This window comes from Oncorhynchus tshawytscha, linkage group LG01 (assembly GCF_018296145.1).
Source record: "Oncorhynchus tshawytscha isolate Ot180627B linkage group LG01, Otsh_v2.0, whole genome shotgun sequence".
Classification (NCBI taxonomy): Eukaryota; Metazoa; Chordata; class Actinopteri; order Salmoniformes; family Salmonidae; genus Oncorhynchus; species Oncorhynchus tshawytscha.
In genome coordinates, this window is record NC_056429.1 from 45,486,310 (window position 1) to 45,504,449 (window position 18,140).

The following is an 18,140-nucleotide window of genomic DNA, read 5'->3' on the forward strand; positions in this document are numbered from 1 at the left end:
ATTACTGTTTATTAATCTTTTTTTCTTTACACGTTTCAAAAATATAAAAGGTAAATTATAAACATTCCATTGAAATATATTTTATACAGTTCTTGATTCTTTTCTTTCTGTGTTATGACATTAAAATTGTATCCAGTATCAGTCTTTATAGCATAAATCCCATTCAGTGTTATTGTAGTAGCCTTCTCTTCTTCCATCTCTGTCTTCCCTCTCTTTCTCCCCTGATAGGAAAGTGGCATGGCTGCACCCAGTGCCTTATTCCCTTAGCGGTGATGTAGTCACAACAGTTGGCAGGACCAATAGAAACATTAGCTGCATTTGCGCTAGTAGTGCAATGTTCTTTCAAATGTAAAAATCATAACACAAATCAGCAACAAAACCACAAATCAGACAAAAGAGTAAACAAGTCACCAAATGATAAGAAAATAAATAAAAGCACCCCATAAGAAAAAATAACAGATACAAATTTAAGTAAAGCAATGATATTGACATATCTGTATCTGGAGTGGTAGATTAGTACATAAATAATCTACTGTTATAGACAGAAGAAGTGACAGGCAAAATTATATGTAGAGATGTACAGATGCAAAAGACAGATGGACATGTAAAAATGTAACAGAATGGACAGATTGGCGCTACGCTACTAGCACTGCTGAGATATCCCGGACTGTTGTGTGTATCAGGAAAGATATCGGACTCATGAAACTGAGCCTATTTCACCTCCCACGTGCAATACACAGAAAGATAGCCAGTGTATTTCTACCAATTCAGTCAAGCCACACTGCAGTAAAACAAAAATATAACAAAAAAATGTACATAATAAAAAGTGATATAGATTTCTTTTTTTAAGAGTATACCCCCCCCCATCCTCTCACCACTGGCTGACAGAGAAAGAGGAAGACAGAGATTGCCGGCGAAAAGAGAGTTACTTCATTCTGGCCATTCACAAATAAGTCGTCTTTTTTTTCTCCCACGCATGCATTAGAATTGAACTTCAAACAATATGTTAGAAAAACACAAGAACAAGGATGCAAAAAGAGCTTCTTCCTCAAACATGTGTGGAGGGAGAGAAAGAGAAGGGGATAGGAGACGGGGATGAGAGGGAGGAAGACGTCGGGGAAAGAGAATATATGACAGCGGGTTTTCTGGCTTTACTCTGCTCCTCTCTTGATATGTTTTGTATTTGGGTTTCAAGTAAAGTTATGCAAGTGTTGAGCTGTCAATCCTCTAAAGTGGGTGTGGCCAAGTTCAGGAGCTGGATCACACACACCCCCACCTTCACATGTCTTCAGGTAGCCCACACACACAAACACACACACACACACACACATTCCTATTAACACACAGTCAGACTCACAACTGTGGTAGTACAGCCATTCACATAAGGTGGCGGTTATTCACAGTATATTCACCACCTGTTTTGTGAAAGCCCATCCCAAAACTCAGAGACTAGATGTGTGTATGCATGCTATAAAATCAAGATGGAAACATTAAGAGTTTTTTTTTGTGTTCTTTTTTTTTTTGAGGTGGTAAGGTTACTTTGACAGTAAGTTTAAGTAAAATGGCATTGGACTCCCCCACAAAATTGAGGGTTTGGAAGAAATTATTGCTCTGACAATACCCCCCCCAACATTTTAAATGGAACGGTCTGTGTGGGTTGTGCTACCAGAAGGATGATGGGGGGGGATGAATGATCCATTCACCTCTGTCTTTAGCTGTACCTAAGCCAGTTGTGCCCCTCCCCTCTTCTTCCCATCCACCTTGCACCCGATCCCTCTCTTTCTCTACCCCACAAACAATCATTTCCATCTTCAGAATGAAATGTCTAGTAGTGATGCATCCTTCCATAATCTATGATTACTTATGTCTCTATCATTTCAAGTCATCCTTTTGGTAACAAACATAGTGCCATAATACACTTTTTTTGGAAAGGGAGAGAGTGAAAGAAGGAGTAGGCAGGAGTTGAAAGAGGGAGAGAGGGAATGAATATGAAAGGGATGGGGGTCGAGGAGAAGGAAAGGGGGAGGAATCAGACATAAGGTGATGAATAACAAAGATCCAGTGTATCAAATGAAAACTGCGAGTACAGGGACATATCCTGAGTGGCAAACTCCAGGGGAGACCCCTGACCCCCCTATTCTAATTACTTTAACCCCCACACACTTCAGTAAACAATGCACCATGCTAGATATAGTAGCTGCCCCTTTTTTTCCACCATTACCATTCTTACCCTCCCACATAACAGACAGACCTAACACACTGAACTCCTTTGGCACAATGAAACACTGACGTATAATCATATGCTACAGTCAAACTCTTGCATAGGTAGTTGCTCAGTTCTCAGTACAGTTAGCCCCCAGCATCTCTGGAACATCATCAAAATCTTCATCATTGCGTAATAACAAATAAACAAACAGAAACAAAGCAACAGTTTTGGCAAGTTAACACTCATTTGAGACAAAAATATGAACTAGCAATATGCAAATGAATGTGACCCAAATTGTATTTGACACGGTCAATGAATGTGACCCCAAACATAATTAACACGCCTCCTCCATTGTAACATTAAATACCACCCTTGAGATGAACCCTGCTCTGCTGGCCCTCGGCTAGACCAGTGTCACCAGAGACGAACCACGGCTCAGATGATGACACTCTTCACTGGGGATAAACTACATCCCCTGCAACGCACTGGAGCCCAGTAGAGGGCGACAACGAGTAGGCTACATCAGCAGCATATTATCCAAACTCTGATGTAGGCCTAGCTAGAGGGTTTGTGGTGACTGGCGAGATATGACCTATACATACAGGCCTAGAAACTGAACATAGCAACATTAGTTTTCACTTGAAAATAAACATGGAAAAACAGGGGGAAATAAAACCCCACAATCTGTTGTTTAGCATGCGGTGGTGCCTGGTGTGATGCATCCAGCCATACTGCAAAACAGGCAGTGGAGGTGGAAGGTCAACATGAGCTTTTGTTCATCAACAGAAACAACAACAATTCATCTAGATAAGCTCAATATGATGGCATAGATAGACCGTTCGGCATTCCCTTCATGCATATTTGAACAGCAATTTTCCTGGAAATATGCTATCCCCACCTGAGGAAATGGAGCAAAGATGGCTGCTTCACCAACGCAGGGGGCACCAGTATGTGTAAAACAAACACTGTTGTCACAAGGGCTGTAGAGTTATCGAGCTTGGGGAGGGATTATGTTAAATGCCACAATGACACGTTATGCACATCCCTATAATCATGGAAATAGGCCTACAGTACATTATGTCATAGCAGTACAAAGCTATGCATCGTACAAGTACAATATCAGGGCTGAGCTAATATGACACTATCTGGCCAGTCAGTGCAGTGCTACAGGTGCTAGCTAGCTACAGTGTTATTGGGCTACACGATCCAATCGATGTAATTTATTGTATTAGGTCATCGCGAATCTCGTTAATTTGATCAGATACTTTCACCCATTGCTCTGTAGGCAATTAGCCTGGGGACGGTGTGAGGTCTGATCTCCGCTAGGTATCGCTACACTGCTTTAGTTAGCCGAGACCTTATAGAGTCTACAACCGCGTCCCGGTGGTGAAACTGCCATCTCCCACCTTGAGCACGAGACTGAAAGAACAACAACAGAGTCGATCATGGTCGTATTCATTAGTGCACACCGTAGCAAACAGCTTTGCAGCGGAAAACGTGTTAGACAAGTTCAGGGATAGTCCCTCCCGTTCCGGGCAGTTTGCTTCCGTTTGGATCCTAGTGAATATGACCCATCGGATCTGAGTACAGTCCAACTAAACATAGTTATACAGACAGTGGAGAGGGGACCTGGATGGACAGTGGGGTGGAAGACAGAGAATTGGCAGCAGGGGACACAATCAGGGCGGTAGGACCAGAGAGTGAGAGCAGTAGAAGAAGAAGTAGCAGAGCACAAGAAGAGTAGTCATCAAAGTAGTAGTAGAGTAGTTGTAGTATCAGGGGAAGTTCATCGCATAGTTCATCTCTGGTAGATTTGGTGGTGTTTGTATTTTATTTATCTAAGAAAACATTGTTCAATGTGTATCTTGCAATCCTATTTTTTTTTCGTTATTCCTTTTTTATTATCCCAAAACAAAATATAGATCTTTTTTTTTAATATAATCCTGCTCTTTTTCTTTTTTTTATTAGTTGCATATAACATAAATATTTTTTGTTTCCTCTCGATTTTGTTCATTTTTTCAATTCCTAGCCCTCTTTTTTTACGGAGGGGGTGGGGTGAGGGCTTGCAGAAGTAGACTCATGCAGAATAGTCATGCTGGTAAACAAAGGAATAAAAATGCATTTTCACTTTTTTTCCCCAGAATTGTTTATCAAAGTTCACCCTGTTCCCGCTATTTTCTCGCACTTCCTTGCAAATCTTTCTGATCCCCCCAGAGGTGCAGTGCTCTTTCTACAGAAAGGAAAGCGACCTTTACAGTAGCCACTCTCTCCGCGAGCAGTTGACCATTTGTTATCTTGACACTTGCAAATAGTTACCAATTGGATATTTTTGAAAAAAGTTGATGTGACAATGATTGTTTGATTGTTTGGTTTTAAAAAATAAAGTCTTTCTGGTCTCTCTCTCCATCCTTTTGTTCTCTACGTTTCGTTCTTCAGGTTTATTTCCCGATCATGCCATGCAGTTTGCTACGGAGGAGGAGCAATGCTGAGATGCAGAGGGGTGTAGATAAAGAGAGGGAGAGATTGAGAGCGAGAAGGTGAGGGCCATGTATGTCCTTGTTTTCCAGCAGTCGCTTCCCGTTCTTGGCATGCGCGTTGCGGATGCTTCCAGTGTCTCTCTCCTTTGGCGTCCTCCTCAACTCTTCAGCACACACACTCTCACACGCGCACACTGGTTTTCTTTAGGTCCAAATCCTTCAAAAGTGGTCGATGAGTAGATCTGTTAGGGTCATCCGACACACTCTCATGCAGCACGCGTGCGTCAGCATCAGTCAGTCAGGGAGTGTATCGTATTTCAGATCTACGCACAGGTTTATATGAAATGCCCAATGGCCTGGTATACTATATGCCTGGTTGCTCTACTATTGGGGCCCATAATTCAGTATCTTCTGAAGTGTGTCTCTTGTGAGAGGTAAGAGGAGGGCTGTAAAATCGATGAAAACAGTCCAACAGGTGTGACTGACTGAACATAAGAAGGTAGTGTCACCATAGCGGGCTGACTCAAGAGTCACTGGATGCAATGGTTGTTCAGCCTCATAGCTTTGCATAGTGTTTGGCTGTAAAACAGTACAATTACTGTGATGTAAATGTATTTGGCCGTTGGCTAGCACCTGGCTCTCGTTTTCTGTAGTCACATCCACGCTGACTTTGTTGAGTCATCTCAGACCACTGCAGTAGCTTGTTTATATAGCCTACCCTACTGTACGTCCGATCTTTGAAGTACTAAATAGGAAGATTTAAAAACAATTGAATATACTGTATCTGAGAGCCGGTAAGATGTAATTTGTCTATGGGAACATTTGACAGTGGTTAAAAGCATACATGGTCTATGACACAGTAGGATGACAACCAAGTTGTGGAACACTGTCCTACTATCCCTTAACCCTTTGGCTCTTTCCTAGGGGCATTCTGTTCTATTGTTTGTTTCTTTTATTATTTCTGGGATTTCAATGTCAATGACTTAGTATAATAAGACTCTGTAAAGTATGCTGACATAAGGTATGTGTTTCAGTGTGATGCTTTTCCAGGTACTCAGAGTCACTGTAAGTCTGTCACATTGGTCTGGAGTTTTGTTTTCTAAGGGATGGTGCTGACTGAGGAGTCCACAGGAACGAAGGATGCTTCTGGTGTGGAGGGATGAACTAATCTTTTTGACTCTCTTTGTCTTCTATCATCCGCTCATCATCACCTTCAGTTCTCTCTTTCTTTCTTTCGTTCTCTCGCTCTCTCTCCTTTTTTTTCTCTCTCTCTTTCTCTCTCTCTCTCTCTCTCTCTCTCTGGTTACGTATCCCTTCATTCTACAGTGAATCCAGTAGGGAGCTCTGGGTGAATTGTGTCCTAAGGTTGTTCCTCTTCTTGGACAGAAAGGGTAATTTTAGAAACTCAACACTGGAAAAAAAGAGGAGAGAAACAAGGAGAAGAATCAGTGGAAGTTCCAGCAAACCTAGAAAATCAACCAGCTATGACTAGATGTTTAAAAACCTACATGATCCAGGGTAGTTTAGTTGATATGATTAACCTAACATGAGCTTGAATTGGAGTTTGAATTCATTTCACATTCTCAATTGTTTATAGTCACGTGTTTGATTCTATGACTGGATGGGTTTCGTTATGATGAGTACAACTGTTCAAAGCAAATCAAATGATTCAACTGATTGATAGACGATAAAGCAAACAAAATACCTGTTTTTTGCAAAGCACATCTGGCATGCATGTACACAAAATACGAAAAGGCAGGAAAGCCTGTAAGTTTTGCACAGACACACGCACAGACACCAATACAATTGGCGTGGGTGGTTTCAGTTCTTGTGGGCTGTTAGGTCTGCTGGTGTTTGTCTACCTCTTAATTCATTGGTTAGTCATAATCCAATAGGGTGCTTTTCCAGGAAAGAGGACTGAGTCAGTGATTTTGGAGGTCAATCCCATACAGAACTACAGCCCACCAGGAATGTTAGTTTAGCTAAACACAGACCAAGAGCTGAGAGCACTTCAGAAAGTATTCATACCCCTGGACTTTTTCCACATTTTGTTGTGTGACAGCCTGAATTTAAAATGGATAAAATTGGGATTTTGTGTCATTGGCCTACACCCAATACCCTTTAATGTCAAAGTGGAATGATTTTTTTAGAACATATTACAAATTAATAAAAAATGAAATGCTGAAATGCCTTGAGTCAATAAGTGTTCAACCCCTTTGTTATGTCAAGCCTAAATAAGTTCAGGAGTAAACATTTGCTTAACAAGTCATATAATAAGTTGAATGGGCTCACTCTGTGTGCAATAATAGGGTTTAATTATCTGTAAGGTCCCACAGTTTGAGGAGTACATTTCAAACAGACTCAACCACAAAGACCAGGGAGGTTTTCCAAATGGGTAGATGGTAAAAAAAAAGACATTGAATATTCCTTTGTGCGTGGTGAAGTTATTGACCACACTTTGGATGGTGTGTCAATACACCCAGTCAGTACAAAGAAACAGGGATCCTTCCTAACTCAGTTGCCGGAGAGGAAGGAAACAGCTCAGGGATTTCACCACGAGGCCAATGGTGACTTTAAAACAGTTACAGAGTTTAATGGATATGATAGGAGAAAAGTGAGGATGGATCAACAAAATTGTAGCTACTCCACAACACTAACCTAAATGACAAAGTGAAAAGAAGGAAGCCTGTACAGAATAAACATATTCCAAAACATGCATCCTGTTTGCAATAAGGCACTAAAGTAAAATTGCACAACATTTTGCAAAGAAATGTACTTTGTGTCCTTAATACAACGCGCTATGTTGTGGGCAAATCCAACACACACATCACTGAGTACCACTCTTCACATTTTCAAGCATGGTGGTGGCTGCAATCTGGTTATGGGTGTGCTTGTCATCGGCAAGGACTAGGGAGTTTTTTGGGGGGGATCAAAATAAATGGACTGGAGCTAAGCAGACACTGGGAGACAAATTCACCTTTCAGCAGGACAATAATCTAAAACAGAAGGCCAAATATACACCGGAGTTACTTGCAAAGACAACATTCAATGTTCCCGAGTGGCCTACAGTTTTGGATTAAATTGGGTTGAAAATGGCTGTCTAGCAATGATCAACAACCAACTTGACAGAGCTTGAACAATTTTTTAAAGAATAATCTGCAAATATTGTATAATCCAGTTGTGCAAAGCTCTTAGAGACTTACCCAGAAAGACTCACAGTTGTAATCGCTGCCAAAAGTGATTCCAACATGTATTGACTCATGAGGTATGAATACTTATGTAAATGACATATTTCTGTAAGTTATTTGAAATTAATTTGCAAAAAAATTCTAAAAGCAGGTTTTCACTTTGTCATTATGGGGTATTGTGTGCAGATGGGTGAGATTCTTTATATTTAATGCATTTTGAATTCAGTCTGTAACAACAAAATGTGGAATAAATCAAGGGGTGTGAATACTTTATGAAGGCAGCCTACAGCCGACACACACACACACACAGATAGGCAACATGGAGGACAAAATGAGACATGAAACAGGGCGAAGCACGGAATCACAAGACACACACGCAAACACAGTTACACACACACACACACACACACACTGCGAAAACGCAGCACGCGAAGCACAGAGCGAAACAGCACACAGTAGACAAAACACATTCTTACACTGAGAAGTGATCAGCTGCCTTCCTCCTCTCATTTAGTATTTTTCTTTCTTCCTCAAACTGTCCTCCATTTCATGGTTCTTCCTTTGATGACAATCCTTTTTTAATACACAGTTCCTACCCCCCCAAAAACATCATACGTAATGTCTGACAGTCTTTCTGTCCATTTCCTATCCTCTGGAGACGTTTGTAATCCACCTTTAGGGAAGATGGAACTTTAACGTTTATGGTGGGGGTTGTTTCATTTTGGGGTTTTGTAATGGAAGCAGTAGAGATAGCACATCTCAAAATACCAATTAAAAAAAAGAATAAGAGAAGGTGGAGAGGTCGAGATGGGGTGAAACGTGTGTCGGAGGGAGAGGAGAGTGGAGGAACAAAACAATCTCAGAATCACATAACAGGGTACATAGGTGAGCTGGGATGAGGACATACAATATTTACAGGTCCATACATACAGTAGAGAGGAAGCAAAACATTTCAAACCTTCTCTCTGTTCGGCTCTGATAGACATTACGTCTGGAAGCACTGATTTAAACCAACATAGAGAGAAATATACCTGAGTTGTGAATGGAGGGAGACTGACAAAGAGGGAAAGGGGAAATGTGGAAAATGGGGAAGATAGAGGTGTAGTCAAAAACATTGCACTGATGATATTATTAAATTCATTTCTACGTCAGTTGATGGCTAGACTACAAACATTCTCCATTTTAGCATCTTAAAGTAATTCTCCCTTCTTAGGATTGGTAAAAAAGTGTCTGAAGAACTTCTTCCCAGAGTTTTTTTTTTTTACCTGCAATGATTGAACAAAAACATGCTATGATACACAGACCTGAACATCACTCCACTAACTGAAACCACTAACTAAACCATCAACTTGCCCATCAATAATGAGCAAAATAACCACCTATCACAACAACCTCTACTGATCCATTCTAGAATGTCACATGCTCGCCTCCTACTGCTTGTCAAAGAGCAGCACCCTCCTGTCCCAGTGACAATGGGGGAAAAGTCACCACCCATCGGTCACAGACGTCAATTCAATATCTATTACACGTTGTGCCCAGTGGGCATTGACTATTCCTATCCCCTATAATAGGGCTCTGGTCAAAAGTAGTGCACTATATAGGGATTAGGGTGCCATTGCAGATGCAGAAAAACACTAAATAGGGAGCAGGGTGCCATTTCAGATGCAGCAAAGCACTAAATAGGGAGTAGGGTGCCATTTCAGATGCAGCAAAGCACTAAATAGGGAGTAGGGTGCCATTTCAGATGCAGCAAAGCACTAAATAGGGAGTAGGGTGCCATTTCAGATGCAGCAAAGCACTAAATAGGGAGTAGGGTGCTATTTCAGATGCAGCAAAGCACCAAATAGGGAGTAGGGTGCCATTTCAGATGCAGCAAAGCACTAAATAGGGAGCAGGGTGCCATTTCAAATGCAGCAAAGCACTAAATAGGGAGTAGGGTGCCATTTCAGATGCAGCAAAGCACTAAATAGGGAGTAGGGTGCCATTTCAGATGCAACCTAAGTTTTAAAAATGTGCAGGATGCAGAAGGACCTAGCATAAGTATTTTTGCTCAACAATGAGTCGTGTATCTGTCTGTAGCTTACGGTTGGTTACGTGTGAATTCTACCTCCAGGGGGGTCTATTTGTAGATTGTTAGTGACAGTTGAGGTTAATTTTGCTATCTGCTTTGACTCAATATGTGTCATAAACTAATAACCTGTAACCTTGGATATGATGTGCATTTAAATGCTACTTCGTTTTGCTACACCTTGTGGTTACTTATTATCAAAAGAAAGGATCACTAATAATGCAAATGTTGTGTGAGCTTTCCCTCCCCATAGGGGAGGTTAGGGGAATTTGGAACCTGCTCAAAACTAGTAAATTCTGTTACTTTCAAATGCTAAACCCCTAAATGTTGGGTATGTACTGTACCTCAGGATATTTCAAGCAAGAGGGGGCCAGGACAGGATGGATTGATGGAACAAGAGAGAGGGAGAACAGAGAGGAGAGAAAGTGATGAAGTGTGTTGAAAAGTCGGTAAGGTTTGGGTGGGCTTTGGCCAATGTGGTTTCACGGAGGAACATTTTGAGTTTTGAAGACGTGTTCTGATTAACATGGAAAAAGGAAGAAGTAGATCATTTTTTTCTCTAGTATTAATTCACAGTTACTGCTTCTTTTTGCATATACCTGAGAAGCACTGGGCTCTCAGAATAGTTCTCTGTAAAAAGATAACAAAAATTATAAATCATAAAGTAATTATTATTACCAGTTAGTCTGGTAAGGTCTATAAGAAATAACAGAGCAGCTACACAAGACCACTGGTTACCCTTCCCCATCCTTAAAAAATACAACTTTCCCAAACCCCCTCCCCATTTGGGTACCAATGGTCTCTTCCACCCTATAACATCTTAACATGCATATATATAAGCTCAACTCTTCTCAGACAAAACTGTGAGAGGTGAGTGCTTTCCCCCCCTAATAGCATGCTGTTAGTCTATATGTTGTGTATAGAAATATACACATTCATATGCACTTAATATATACAGTAAATATATACACAATCATTAAGCTCATGATCAAATCTGATGTCTTCTCAAATCATATTTCCTTGATTTTGGATATAGACATATCAATTCCTTATTGCTTGCAATGGAAACCCCATGCAGATTGAAATAAGTCAAAACTTTACAACTGTACAGAACATTTGGACCAATAACAGGTATAAGAAGAATTCCTATAATTAAAGAACAAACACCCAAAGCACTAGATTAAGGGAGAAGACAGGGGAGGAAAGGAGGGATGTAGGGATGAAGAGAGAACATTAGAAAATATTGATTTGGTAGTTTGTAGACTGGTGTCTGGGTGTCAGCAAAATCATATATATGGAATATATCTATGTATACTACCATATATAATGTTGCAACTATATATGCAACTATATGATCATATTTATTACTCTGGGTGTGGAGTACTAGTGCAAGTTGGGGTGAATTCCATTTATATTATATCAACTCTGGAGGTGAATAAAAATGCAAACCATGAATTGAAAACAATCCGACATTTAATATAACAGGCAATTTTCAATTAATTAATTGAGATTCAATGCATCTCCTGAATTGACTGCAATCAAAATGGAATCCACACCCACCATAGTTATAGATCAAGCTGTCACCCTCCCTGACACTCCCACCTCAAACTCTACACAGATGAAGGCTTTTCAGATTCTCGCCCACTACTATTAGATTAGCATGGTCCCAGATCTGTTTGTGCTGTCTAGCCAACTCCTATGTCATTGGCAAGCTAATGTGACAATGAGTGACAAGGACTTGTTAATAGAGCAAGAACCGACTGGCCATCAGGCTACTATCGGATAAGTACAGATATGAAGTGCAGATATGGAGCTATGTCATGTGACTCACGACAACAGTTCATATTCTAATCTAATAAATGTTAAACCTCCTCACAGCATCACTTGAGCCTGTAGAGGATACAGTTCTCATCTTAATGAGTCTTGAGCTTTGAATTATCTAACGGTTTTGTCTTATTGTATTTTTTTTGTTGCTTCGCTCGCTTAACGAGGTTGCCCTAATAGGCTTTTTAGCTTAACGCTATCTAGAGTGTATACAGTCCACACCTGTATATGGCTAATGCTAATGTTGGTCATAGAGAATGCACTTTCTGCGAAATGTGAAAAGATGTCACCTTCAGTCCTTACACAACCCTCTGTCTCTAGTGAGAGAAGAGCAGGTGGCAGAGTGAGAGATGAGGAGGGGGAGAAATGGGAATGTCAAACCAAAAAAAAAATCACATTAAATCAAACGGACAAATTTCAAGCAACAGAACTGGATGCAACCAGTTAGAGACATAAGCATTACCTTAATAGATTGCAACATTCGATGCCAATAAATATCAATAATAAAATCGACGGTAACATTGGAAAATACAAAAATAAACATTTGTGTAAATCAACCGCTTAAATGAAAAATATACAATCCATAAGAATGACAATAATTGAAATGTCGACATTGGGTATATCAAGATAGGATGTTTTTAACGTTGTCACTATAACCGTCATGTTCTACATTTCAACAAACAATTTCAAAAGAAATCATGATTTTAAGAAGTTTTGGTCTCTTTTTTTTCTAATGTCTGGTATGGAGGGAAAACATTTGTCCTCCTTCAACACTTCAACCCCCCAGAAAACAGTGAGAAAGAAAGGAATGATCTGTAATTCTGATGAATTGGCACTCTTGCATCTTGGGCCAGAGGTAGATGCATGTCTGTGCACACAAAACCACATAACTCCCATGTGTGCCACAGATATACAGCATACAGCACATCTCCATAGGATTAACTATACATAGATACAAATATATTTCTATACATTGCATATTTCTATATATGTATATTGCCTTTTTTGTTCATTTTGTCATTGATTCGTTCTGTTCTTCTACCAAGCGCTGTCAGTCCATCCTCCATTCACGGTGCCCTCTTTTTATGTGAGGTGCGATGGTTCAGCAGCCAGGACCGGGAGGTGGGAGTTGGGGGGTGGGAGGGTCAAAAAGGACAAAAGAGAAAAAAGAAAACTGAAAAAATCACTACACTCAAATCATAAGAGTCATTGTGAGTGTGGCGATGTGGTGAAATGCTCGATACAGGAAGACAACGAAGGATTGAGGAAGTGGAGGGGGATCGTTGATGAAGATGAAAAAGACCGAAATTGATCCCTCGTCTAACGGGTGACCCAAAGCCACTTCTGAGTATAGCCACACCCACCTGACACTGACATGTGCAGACTGTATAGTTTGATATGTGTACAGATTGATTTCTGAGGAGCCATATTTAGAAAAAGAGAAAGGAGCTACATTTAATTTTACACACCTGCATACAAGAGGGCAGGGATGGCCGGTAGGGCTGGTATATGGTCAATGATGAGAAATACTGATCTCTGCTTAAATGGCCCCTCCCCCTTTACTGCTCCCGACCAATGGGAATGTGAGTCCCACCACCCCTTCTTTTCTACCACCCCTAACGTCACCCCCTAGAGAAAGAAGAGCAAATCCCTCCATCCCTTCTGCCCTTTAATCCTCACAACCATTATAAAAATAGTTTGTTATTATGTCCTCCCTCTCTGTGGGTTAGGATGCTCTTCTTTAAAACAATGATGGTTGTTGTTCAGGCTTTCATCAGAGTCTGTGTATTGCACAAAAGCCCCAGAACGCTTTGCGTTCTCTCCAGCTCTCGCAATGGCACTGATAATATCAATAATGATAATGATAATAATAGTAGTAGTGAATGAACGCTAGAATAATACAACTCTCTAGCAACCCCCCTCAGCTTTTAAAATAATACATTGCTGTTTGATCGGTCGGTGAGTCTCTATAAGTGTGTGGTGTGTGTGATACAGTCTATTTTCAGCACACAGAAACACATTTAACGGTCCAATGAGTCAGCTCCCCTGGGAGATCTAGCACTAACCAGTACAGTTGTATGGGTGATACTAAAAAATACCTTTCTTATTTTGGGCTTGCCTCTTTTCTTGTCAAAGATTTTCTGTTAAATATAAGAATTTCTTTGTGTGATTTTTATTCCTACTGTTTTTCGTTTGATTTTTTTCTTCAAAAAACGAATGCATGCATTTTAGTATATATTAGATATTTTGTTGGTGTTAGTTAGTGTAAGTATGTTCTTCTCCCAAATACAAGAGGTGTGTGTGTGTGTGTGAGTGGATGGGTTTGCTGTTGAGGCTTGATGACGTGTGGGGGTGTAGAGTATTAGAGGAAGTCACATTTGACTAAGGAGTTCTTTAGGATTAGTGGTAATACGGAGTGCAAAAACAGCACACATTTACTATAATACAGGGAGGCCTGCTATTTTAGCTCACTACACTATTTATCAGTCTACATCGCTAACCTACACTCAATCACTGTTAATAAGGCAGGTGTGTGAGAGTATACGTGTGTGTGTGTTTGTGTGAGAGAGAAAGAGAGAGCGAGTATACGTGTGTGTTGATGTGTGTGTGTGTGCAGGTTCTCATTGCTCCATCAGGTGTAACATTGCTGGAGATTAACACCGAATACCTCTTAAAATTTTGCTTCGGCTTAACATATTGCACATTGCATGTGGTGGGAAAGTGCCTGTAGTCTTAGAATGAATAGCAAAAATATCCACTAAGTCCCTTATACACTGGATGCCTCCCTTAACCTGGCTTTCAATAAAGAACATTATTACATGTGGCTAAATGGCACCCCCTACAGTTCATTATCATTATCACTATAGGACTAATATCAGTGGGAGTACTGGGATTACAGTGGTGTTGGTATGTCTCTCTTTCCTGATGCTGCTTCTGTAGTTGACTTGTTGGCTTGCTTCTCCAAATCATGACGCTACAAAATGGAGGGGATGGGGGAGTGACAGCGGCGGAGGTTGGTTCCCGGGGGCTCGAAAGGGTTGGTGATGGGGGTGAGGCGCATAGGCGCTCCTGACATGCCCGAAATGTTATTGAGGCTGCGGGACTTCTCATAGCCTGTTGCTGTGGTGAGCGGGTTGTCATGGTTACAGGGTTACATTAGGTTAGAGGTCAAGGGGTTGCCATAGAGGTGACAGGGGTTATCAACAGTGGTGTTTTGGGAAAAGTAGTTTTAGGGTTCAAAACAGTTTAAAAGCAGGACATTTGGTGCAAAATAAATATTAAGTAAAATTGCATAAATGTTTGTGGTTAATTTCAATGTTTTATTATGTTATTTGTTCATGTTTAAGGAGGACATGGATATAATTTGGATGACAAAGATGTGGTGTTAAAATATATAATGGGTTAGAAATAGCAAGGAATAACAATTGTTATGAATAAAAAGTTTTCAAAAAACAAAAACAATTAAAACCCAAAATCATACCAAATCAACAGTCAAACCGAAAATTCAAATCAGGTTTTAAGGCCAAAGAAAACAAACAGACAGACAAGGGACAGAGAGAAAGACAGACAGAGACAGACAGACAGGAGAGACAGGACAAAACAGGAAAATGAGTTATGAAAATATGTCATCAAAATCTTGCCACAATCAATACAAAATGGTGCTTTCTGTCAGTAGTGTCAGCATACACAGTACAACACAGTAGAGTACAGTAGAATATAGTAGAGGGGAGAGTACTGATGGATAAAACAGCTGGTATCAAGCTCCAGTGACTTTTAGCTCCCTCTGGTATACACAAAGAGAGGGAAGAACACTCATTTGTCTCTTAGAAAAAGGAGAGAGAGAGAGAGGGCAGACTCAGCATACAGATGTTTTAGCCTCCAACACTGAATTCTAAACCTCCAGAAAGACAGACTTCAGACAGACCGGGGGACAGGGCAACAGTACATACAGTCAAAGCTCTATTCAGCACCTCCACAGAATAACAATGTGACCAACTTGGACCTGGTGAAGTCGTCAGGATTTGGGAACAGAAACATAAGCAGAACATTTACTGTGTGTGTGTGTCTGAAGACCGTATGAAAACACTGGCAGCTTCACCGGGCCCAACAGAACCTGGCTGCCTCCCCCTTATTCCCCCTTTACACCTACCTCTCAGAGCCCCCATCACAGTAGTAATGATCTCGGATCGGTTTGACCTTTAGATCAAAACAAATAAAATTAATAAGATAATATTTGAATGTCCAGAGGTGAACTGATCAGAGATCAGCACTCCTACTCTGAGACGGTTTGTGAATGCAGGCCCATACTTCCTCTCATGGTCCAAGCCTGCCTTCTTCCCTTCCTCCTCCTCCTTCCCAGCGATGTAGTGGAACGTAAAACATAAAACACAGCTTTTCATGTTGTGGATAGCCTCTATGCACATATTATTACGCTAGATTAGTTTTCGAATTTGCATTACTCCCACCACCCCTAAGGGTGAGCCTAAATTCAACCACCTTTTAAGAGTGAGCCAAATTCTAACACCATCCCTTTAAGAGTGAGCCAAAGGTCACATTCCCTTGCTCAGACGTTGCATGCATCAACCAATGGTTGCGTGCCACATCATTGACGGTGCTGTCAGCAACATCTGAGCAGGGGAACATGACCAATATCTAACACCACCCCTTTAAGAGCAAGCCAAAATCTAACACCACCCATGTAAGAGATGAAACTTTGTGTTGTCTGTGTGTGTTGTGAAGTTACAATAGAGCAGCAATCTGGATATAAACCTCACCACACATGACCAAGCAGTAGAATCATCAGGTTATAGGTGGCATAACAGGATAGGTTTGATCATCCTCTGTTCTCTAAACTCAAAGCAGCCACATTGTGCTGTTTTTGTTGTCATGAATTACTTTGTTCCATCGTTACTGATAATAGAGAATGTGTTCTTGGGCAGGAATGAATGAGGGCGGAAAGGCAGTCACAGCACATGTCATCAACCATAAAATTGGGATCCAATTCAATCAATCACAGATAAAGAGAAACCACACCGTGGTTTACACTGTATACAAGGTCTCGCAGACATTGTCATTGGATATTTTGATTTAGTAAAACCACATCTACCCTTAAAATACAGCATCAACATTCTGTATGAAACCTGCAGCCCTGCTGAAATTAAACAGCATAGACCAGCATACATTTCAAGCTGGTCTATGCTGGTCCATACTGGTCAGTGCTGGTCAAGTTGGTCTGACCAGCATGGTCTAGCTGGTTAATGCTGACAGACCAGCCTTTGTTGTGTTTTTGTTCTGTTTTCGCTGGAGACCAGCCTTCATTGTGTTTTCGCTGGTGACCAGCCTTCATTGTGTTTTTGCTGGTGACCAGCCTTCATTGTGTTTTTGCTGGTGACCAGCCTTCATTGTGTTTTCGCTGGTGACCAGCCTTCATTGTGTTTTCGCTGGTGACCAGCCTTCATTGTGTTTTCGCTGGTGACCAGCCTTCATTGTGTTTTCGCTGGTGACCAGCCTTCATTGTGTTTTCGCTGGTGACCAGCCTTCATTGTGTTTTCGCTGGTGACCAGCCTTCATTGTGTTTTCGCTGATGACCAGCCTTCATTGTGTTTTCGCTGGTGACCAGCCTTCATTGTGTTTTTGCTGATGACCAGCCTTCATTGTGTTTTCGCTGATGACCAGCCTTCATTGTGTTTTTGCTGGTGACCAGCCTTCATTGTGTTTTTGCTGGTGACCAGCCTTCATTGTGTTTTTGCTGGTGACCAGCATAAGCTGAAGCAAAACCAGCATCAAGTCACATTATGCTGCCTTACAAAGTGATGTTTAATTCCTATTGGAATCCAACCAGAGTGGATTCCCACAGTCTGCATTCAGAATGACTGCCAGGGTTTAGAAGATGAGGGTTGTTCAAAACTGTGACTCAGTTGTCAAGTCAACACATCCGTCAGTGCTGCTGTGAACCGCATCACGAGAGACATCCCAAATGGGAGATGTGTATATTTTTCGTTAATTCAACATTTGAGTTGCTTTGTGAATCACTAAATTAGCTTGATGTGATTTTACTGCAATGCTGCTCATTGCATCCAAGTTGCTTCTTGACATAGGTGTAGAGCTGTCAGTCAAGGCGAGCTCATGAATATAAGCTCCCCACCCACTCATCCGGTCTTTAAAACTTCCTGGTAGGTAGCCATGAGAGAAAAGGTACTTTTCAGAATGACTGTTCAGGACCGTTGGGTGCCATGTAGAACCCTTTGATTTGTCTCTGTAGGGGAACCTTTTGATTTCCATTTAGAACCCTCTCATGAAGAAACCTCTGGTTCCAGATAGAACCAATGACAGGTTCTACAGTTATACTTATAGGATACTACAGATGTGCCGGAAGT

General features: G+C 41.0%; 1 protein-coding gene across 1 annotated transcript in view; it reads right to left on the reverse strand.

The window, feature by feature from the left end:
• Positions 1–4,170: 4,170 nt before the first annotated feature.
• The window catches only part of LOC112251230 (potassium voltage-gated channel subfamily C member 1), a 129,292-nt gene continuing 115,322 nt past the window's right edge, over positions 4,171–18,140 (reverse strand). Inside the window, exon 4 of the mRNA XM_042321860.1 lies at positions 4,171–6,094. Within this exon, the coding sequence (XP_042177794.1) occupies positions 6,081–6,094 (14 nt within the window). The 3' untranslated portion in view covers positions 4,171–6,080. The remainder of the gene's footprint in view (positions 6,095–18,140) is intronic.